This window comes from Oncorhynchus kisutch, linkage group LG1 (assembly GCF_002021735.2).
Source record: "Oncorhynchus kisutch isolate 150728-3 linkage group LG1, Okis_V2, whole genome shotgun sequence".
Classification (NCBI taxonomy): Eukaryota; Metazoa; Chordata; class Actinopteri; order Salmoniformes; family Salmonidae; genus Oncorhynchus; species Oncorhynchus kisutch.
The window spans coordinates 74302013-74310325 of NC_034174.2; the positions used below are offsets into that span (position 1 = coordinate 74302013).

Below are 8313 nucleotides of genomic sequence, written 5' to 3' on the forward strand. Positions count from 1 at the left end.
TTGATTTATTTGAGTTATGAAGCTTTACTATTTAAACTCCAACAACACATTTGAGTAGTAACCAATGTTCCCTCTGAGCTGAGTTTCCCCGTCAGTTAACTCTATCGACGTTTCCCTTCACTGTGGGAATTGTGATCGAATCAGAGCAGTCATTATTAGCCACTTTCAACACAACATACCAAAACAAACTGTGCAAGAGACTGTGTCGTACGCAGAGCGCGTCGGATTTCAATTGCACTGACAGGCACGTGTCACGATCGTCGAAATAACATTCGGACCAAGGCGCAGCGTGATATGGGTTCCACATCTTTTTATTCGCGAAACGCACAAAACAATTTAAGAAAGCAAACGATACGTGAAGCTATGAAGTGCTCACAGGCAACTACACATAAACAAGATCCCACAAAACACAGTGGGGAAATGGCTGCCTAAATATGATCCCCAATCAGAGACAATGATAAGCAGCTGCCTCTGATTGGGAACCATACCAGGCCAACATAGAAATAAAACAACCTAGATTACCCACCCTAGTCACACCCCGCCCTAACCAAAATAGAGAATAAAAAGTCTCTCTATGGTCAGGGCGTGACAGCACGACTCTACACAGTCCGGTGCGCCATAACCAATCAGAGCTTCAATAGGCCTATATGCAAATAGACCATTTTCAAATATGGTTTTGTGCAATTCACTTTGAACTGGACTGTTTTACAGCATGAGCGGCTGCGATCGTTATGCACTTGTTTTGAAATCAAAGCCAGAGCTGCATGTAGCCACGTGTGCACATTTGTTCACATTCTTTGCTAGTTAGTGAGTTGTTAGCCCAGTTAGAGATCATTTGTAGTCAGCAACGTGGCAGTGATTGCTTCCTACAAGAGAACAAAACGTGTACATTTCTTGGCATGTTTGAACGCGAGTCGGGTAAAGAGCTTTTTATGGCAGTTTTTTATTTTCAGACGGTCTTGAATAAGCTAAGTAGCCAATAGGCAGAGGGTAGCATCCTTTGTCTGATTCTCTGTGATAATGGTATGGAAATAATCATTCATTTTATCTTGCGTCAAACAACAAATTGTTCAGGATAAACAGGTTAATGTCAAGCTCTGCATGTGTTTTTCAAAAGTCTCATGGAATGTAGGCCAACATTGAACACCACACATTGTCTGCTACTGTAGGCTGAATGATAGAACAGCTATTTCCATGTTTAAATGTAATGTGATACATATTCTCCCTATTTGTTTATGTTAGGCCACTCTGGTAGTCCTCATTATGATCAAATAGCCACAGTAGTCTACCTGGTCACTGTTAAAACTGTAACTTAAAGTGGGTACAGCCTCAGTGTTCAGTAAACACGCGCTGGAAGTTGCACAGAATTTTCACAACGTTCAAGTTTGCGCTCAGCCGACCTGAAATTCTCTCACTGCCGGAAAAAATGAGAGGGAACATTGGGCTCTTAATGAGAAACATGTTGTTTGTTCTGAATCTATGGCCCCTGCAGCTTCCCCACTACTGACAGCCACCTGAATGAGGTTAACATGGGAGTGAAGATCAATAACATTGACCCTGACAATGACACAGAAACATGGAATGAAGGGTCGCATTGTTGTTGCATGTCTCTCGTTCGCTCTTTCTCTCTTCCCCCTCTCTCTCTCTCTTTCACTCTCACCCCTCCCTCTTTCACTCTCACCCCTCTCTCTCTCTCTCTCTCTCTCTTTCCCTGTCTCCTTCTCTCTCTGTCTCTCTCTCTGTCTCTCTCTCTCTCTCTCTCTCTCTCTCTCTCTCTCTCTCTCTCTCTCTCTCTCTCTCTCTCTCTCTCTCTCTCTCTCTCTCAGTGCTGTAACTGTCAGCTCTAGTCTTTATCAAGTATTGCCGTGACTCTGTGTAACAGCAGTAGTAAACAGACGCATCGTAAACAAAACACTGATACAAGATAAACAACGCCAAGTCTGGAAAGACAGAACGTTACTTCTGTGGTGAACTGTTGGGTGATTTCCCTTCCAAAGGTTAGAGTCCGGATACAGGATACTAAAGTCTGACATTGGAGTTGTAGCGTTTGGAGAATTGATTGGCGGTTTCATTGACTCCTCTATCTCTCATCCTCTCTCCTCGTGCCAATTTTTAGTCTACTTCCCTATCTGTATCTCTCCCTCCATCCCCCTCTCCCACTGTCACTATCCCTCTGAGAATATCTTCTCTATCAACCTTACCCGCTAAAATATATACATTCAAATCTATTCATAACCACGCTCTCTCGTCTCTTTCTTCTCTCCTCTCCCTCCTATAGAAATTTGAACACACCTGGTAAAATATCCTTTTAAATAGATAAAGGAACACACAAAGGATAGCAACTCATCATCTCTCTGAGGGTGTGGTGGAGGAGGCAGGTGCTCTTTGGAAACAGGTATACAAATCCAGTTTGTTCAAGATAACTAAACACATGCTCTCTCTCTCTTCTCTCCTTTCTCTCTCTTCTCTCCTCTTTCTCTCTCTTCTCTCCTCTCTCTCTCTTCTCTCCTCTCTCTCCCTTCTCTCCTCTCTCCCTTCTCTCCTCTTTCTCTCTCTTCTCTCCTCTCTCTCTTCTCTCCTCTCTCTCCCTTCTCTCCTCTCTCCCTTCTCTCCTCTTTCTCTCTCTTCTCTCCTCTTTCTCTCCCTTCTCTCCTCTCTCTCCCCCTTCTCTCCTCTCCCTTCTCTCTTCTCTCTCATCTTTCTCCTCTCCTCTTTCTCTCCCTTCTCTCCTCTTTCTCTCCCTTCTCTCCTCTTTCTCTCCATTCTCTCCTCTCTCTCCCTTCTCTCCTCTCTCTCTCCCTTCTCTCCTCTCTCTCCCTCCATTATCTCCTCTCTCTCTCTCCCTTCTCTCCTCTCTCTCTCTCTCTCCCTTCTCTCCTCTCTCTCTCTCTCTCCCTTCTCTCCTGTCTCTCTCCTCTTTCTCCCTTCTCTCCTCTCTCTCCCTTCTATCCTCTCTCTCTCACTTCTCCTCTCTCCCTTCTCTCCTCTCTCTCTCTTCTCTCCTCTCTCTCTCTTCTCTCCTCTCTCCCTTCTCTCTCTCCTCTCTCTCTCTCTCCCTTTTCCTCTCTCTCTCCTCTCTCTCCCTTCTCTCCTCTCTCTCTCTCTCTCCCTTCTCTCCTCTCTCTCTCTCTTCTCTCCTCTTTTCTTTCCCTCTTCTAGAAACTTGAAGAGGCGGACCGTAAGAGCCGTAACCAGCTGGACAGTCTGGAGAGGGAGCAGAGGCACCTCCAGCGCCAGTTGGACCTGCTGCAGGGGGGCACCGGGTCCGGGGTAGGAGGCACTGGGCCGGGGGAGGGAGAGAGGATACGCATGGACAGCGTGGGCTCCACCCTCTGCTCCTCCGAGCACTCGGACTCGGACCAAGGTGAGCGACCGTGACCGCCGAAAGGGATCTTTGCCAGATTCCAGTCTTTATTTCATTGTATCACACACATAAGCACATCAGTTAAAGAGATGTGGACTTTGCACACTTGTACCCTATTCTTAGGATAACCAGAAAGCTAGATTCTGTGTGGAAACAAACCAAACTTCTCAGTTTAGTAGTGTTCCTGTTTAGTTCCAAGGAGCTCTTGTTTCAAGTGTGTTATTCCAACTTTCTGCTCTTCTCTTACTCCCCCCCCCCCCCTCTCTCTCTCTACCTCTCTCCTTCTCCCACCTCCCTTGCCCTCTACAGAGGAGATTGAGGTGGACGTGGAGTCTACAGAGTTCTCGGAGCACGGGGAACTGGACTCGGTTTCTACGGCCTCCACCAGCGATCTAGACGACCACAGCAGCCTTCAGAGTCTAGCCAGCGACGAGGGCTACTCCAGCTGCAGCATCCTCAAACTCTCCTCAGCCTTCTCCGGATCCTCCTCATAGGAGATGGCTGTTGGGTGTAGACTCCTCCCCCCCCGGCTCCAATCTGCAACCTCGGGGGGCTAAATTAACATCCAAAGACCAACCACCTGAACCTGTCCAGCGACGAAGGTTACGAGGGCAAACGTTAATCCAGCGTCCTCGTCAAACTCAGCGCCTTCTCTGACCGGCCGATTAGAGTTGTCTCCAGCTCCAACCTGCAAACACCTTGGCCTCCATCCACCACCCCTGTTGTGTGTCGTCATGTCACCCATCTACATGTATCATCGCCGACTACACCATCGCCATGGCATCCCTCAAGTGGCGCCCTGACATCCTTCTAACTTCCTGTCTGTAACCCCTCGCCATCGCACCATCCTTCGCTCTGCTCCAACTCGCTGCTGAACCTCAACCCCCAGTCTGAGAACAACCCTCCCCCCCTCGGAACCCCTCAACCCCCCTCCGTCCCAAGCAGAAGGTCCAACCCAACATGAAGAACAGAGATTGATCCAAACACAGAACCAACCTTTATTTTGAGAATCTGAATAAGAGCAATGGTTTGAGATTAGATTTGGACTTGGGTGGCTTTATGAATGGTTGAAACTGAAGATGAAAAAGGATGTATTTTTATATGCTGGGATCAGCATTATCTTTGGTTTTATTGCAGACATAATCGAAGGGAATTAGACCCTCTATTTTTAAATCAAACAATTGATTAAGTTATTTTAGAATCAAACAACCCCATATTTTAGCATCAGAAATGCACTTACATTTCTAATATATATTAGAATATTTTCTGATGAGTTTTCTGAGTTTTAAAACCTTGTTTGGTTCTGTGTGTTTGAGTGTTTGCTCTGGTCTTGTGTCTGAAGTCAAGTCAATGTTCTGCTGGACTTAAAAACCAATTTGGGAACAAGTGGTAATTTGGACACAGACTCTGTGGAATGTCAAGAAGTCTACTTGCCATATCAACACATTTTGGCCCTTGAACAACGCTCCTTTTTATTTTACATTTCTTGTCTTTGTGGGTTTTTATTACCACTGTGCAACCACAGCACTGCATCCAACAGACACTTGAAATGGTGCTACCTGAAACAGCAACAACAAACCCATCCACAACGCAGCTCAAACGCTTGTACAACCAACGATCCTTGTCTGCCGTGTCATACAGGACGTTTCCATCCGAACGAATGGAGGAGAAACAAAAACATGCATCATATGCATTCCCATGGAACGTGGGCGGTGCTCGGTGTGGAAATCAATCTTCAAATGTGTTTTTACAACAACGCAGCTACCACAACAAGCTATCCTGCACCTGCCTACCTTATAGCTGTTTATAGAAACAAATCGGCACAATTTAAAAAGAAGGAATAGCAAGGATCTTTGGACTATAGAGACAACATCCATCCTTTCTCTATCCAGCCGTAACAAGCAATAACCGTTTCTAGTATTTTTGTTTATTTGAAATTTCGACCATTTGACCTCCTGTTTTCCCCCCCTCTCTTTTCCAAGGCAACAGACCTGTGGCCGTCCAAAAAAAGCTCATTCAACTTGCTTAGTTTTTTGTACATAATTAGATAGCTTACAAATAGCTTAATAAATTAACGATGAAAAAAGGAGTGTAAAAAAAAAGTTTGACAACTTGTGTATAGAAAAAAACCTATTGCCTCTGTTGCTGTTTTTGACCTTGTGTTTTTGTGCATTTTAAATTATATTTTTGAAAAGATTTATTCTACTTCTCTCAGAGTGTGACTGGCAAGCGGTCAGTCAGTCGTCCACGTGGCATGAATTGGACAGTAATTGCTTTGTTCATTTTGCTGGTTGAAACGTTCAAAGGTTACCATTCTGTAGCTGTCCCCCATCAACCCCAAGAGAAACGTTCAAAGGTTACCATTCTGTAGCTGTCCCCCATCAACCCCAAGAGAAACGTTCAAAGGTTACCATTCTGTAGCTGTCCCCCATCAACCCCAAGAGAAACGTTCAAAGGTTACCATTCTGTAGCTGTCCCCCATCAACCCCAAGAGAAGTTCCACTTCATAGTACTTAACTTCAAGTTCAAGACACAACAACAAGAGAACAACAACTATATGGCTGTAATACAAAATGGCCGCCACCCCAGGACATCTTCTGTTCATAAATACAGAGTTTGTGTGGCACTCTTATTTATTCAAACTTGTTTGTTTCTTACTTTTATTTTGAAAACTCCTATATGGCATTCCACTGGTGGTATCTCGTGAGCTGTGGTGGAACTCGAGTCTGAAGTGACAGCACCAAGGTGTATGATGATGTCATTGACTGTGTGTGTACATCCTTAGCCCTTGTTACTGAAGCGAGCCCAACTTGCACTTTGAAAAGTCTGGTTTTCCACTGGTATTCACATATCTCTTCATATGAAAGAACAATCCCACCCTGACCCTTGAGTTTTTGAAGTTTATATATTTATTAGCCTATTTCTCCATCCCTCACAGAACCAACACAGATTGAGAAAAAAATGAAAAAAGTTAACTTATTTGGTTTCTGTCTTATCTTATTACTCTTCCTATTTTTTAATGATTTTATCCCTTATTTTAAGATTTAATGTTTAAAAGTGAAACAATTGTTGTTTCCCAAATGGCACCCTATTCCCTACATAGTGCACTACGTTTGACCATACTCTGTCAAAAGTAGAGCACTAAGTAGGGAATAGGGTGCCATTTAGGAAACAGACCATGGTGAATCGTAGTGAAGTCATACCAGGCTAATGTTGTTTTGTTAGACGGACACTTGAAATGTCCCCAAGCTGCTCCCAGTACTGAGCCTTGCCTCTCATGCATCCACGGTCGAGTTCCAAACTGACCCCAAGCTGCTCCCAGTACTGAGCCTTGCCTCTCATGCATCCACGGTCGAGTTCCAAACTGACCCCAAGCTGCTCCCAGTACTGAGCCTTGCCTCTCATGCATCCACGGTCGAGTTCCAAACTGACCCCAGGCTGTATGGTCATCTTCTCCTTCTCTGATAGGCTGGGTGGAGTTTTTGTCCTAACGGTTTACACCTATCCAATAATCCTAGAATTTGCTAGGAGGGGATGGGGGTGTAGGGTCAAGGGGTTGATTTTGGACTCAGCCTACAATAGCCAAGTCTAATGGGCAAATACTGAGCCAGCTACTATACAAAATGGGGGCTAACTAACTAACTCCACACTCTAGTAGGAAGACAAGTAGTAGTCTTTACTAGATTATGTTTTAGTCAACAAAATGTGTCTTACATTTACAAAAAGCCTCAGATTAATATTATTGAGATCAAAAACCTATGGTTTCAACGAAGGACATCATTCAAGGTGTAAAGTTAAGAGTGTAATCTTGAGGGATTTCATGATCTCCTCAAATTTGGATGGTTCACTGACTATGGTGCTTTCTCGATAGAAACAAGCCAAACGACCTCAGAACACCAACAGTGTCCTCTTCTCTTTCACAGGGGGCAGATTACTTCACTCTCCTTCATTTACACTTTTATCTTCTAGCGCTTTTTTTTGTCGTTTTTTGAACCTGCACTATGAGAAAAAAGGGCCCATATTTAATGAAAAACGGTGTTTTTCCCCAATCCCCTCTCTCTTTTGTGTGTGTTGTCTGGTGTCCTTAGTGCGGCCATATAAGTGATACCTGCTTTTGCCTGTGTATGGCTAGCAGTATGTTGTTTTATCCAGATTTGGGGGTCTATTCTAACTCAGTTCCAATCTGTTCAGTTCAAGATGGGAATTTCTTACCTGGTATCCAAACTGAATTCACATTCCATTTTGCAGATGGAATTTAGATGGAATTGACCTCCACCCTGAATAATGTCACTCCAGTGTGCTAGGTATTGGTCTTATAGACAATGACTCGGAGGGGGGGAACGAATAGCCTGGGACCCAGATCTGTTTGTGCTGTCTTTCCAACTCCTGTGGTCATTCTGGTCAAGACAGCACAAACAGATCTGGGAACCAGGTTAAGGCAGAATGAATGGGTAAAAGTAGATACAACTATTCCCACCTCCAAACAGGACAGACCTAGCCTGGGTTAAACTAGGCTGAATGCTGTGATACAAGTTAGCGTAGCATTCAGTCTGGTTTAACCAGGCTATAGGAGAGACTATAGTCCCCTTGTTGTTCAGATGAACTCTGTGGCCATCAATCCTTTGTAGAACATGCTCTCTGATGATGATGATTCTCGCTGTGTAAGTTTGAAAATGCAATACTTACAATAAAACACCAAGATTTTCAAACCGGAACTTGTTGACTTTGTCTACTACCTATCTATATTGTTATTTTCAAGGTTGTTTTTAATCCATTCTCCGTTCATTTTGAGGAAGTCAGACACTTCTTGTCGGTTGGGTTCCTGTCAGTCAGCGATACACTTGAGTGTACGAAACATTATGAACACCTGCTCTTTCTATGTCATAGACTGACCAGGTGAATCCAGGTGAAAGCTATGATCCCTTATTGATGTCACTTGTTAAATCCAC

At 44.3% G+C, this 8313-nt stretch overlaps 1 protein-coding gene across 4 annotated transcripts in view; it reads left to right on the forward strand.

Annotated features, from left to right (window-relative positions):
- The window catches only part of mxi1 (max interactor 1, dimerization protein), a 37761-nt gene extending 29682 nt beyond the window's left edge, over positions 1-8079 (forward strand). For 3 of the 4 annotated variants that reach the window (XR_004211150.1, XM_031832987.1, XM_031832999.1), the window contains exons 5-6: positions 3160-3364; positions 3674-8079. Coding sequence is in view for 2 of the 4 variants with exons in the window: in XM_031832987.1 (XP_031688847.1) it covers positions 3160-3364; positions 3674-3858 (390 nt within the window). In the remaining 2 variants the exon portion in view is untranslated. The remainder of the gene's footprint in view (positions 1-3159; positions 3365-3673) is intronic. The other variant, XR_004211149.1, reaches the window with a different exon arrangement.
- The last annotated feature ends 234 nt before the right edge of the window (positions 8080-8313 follow it).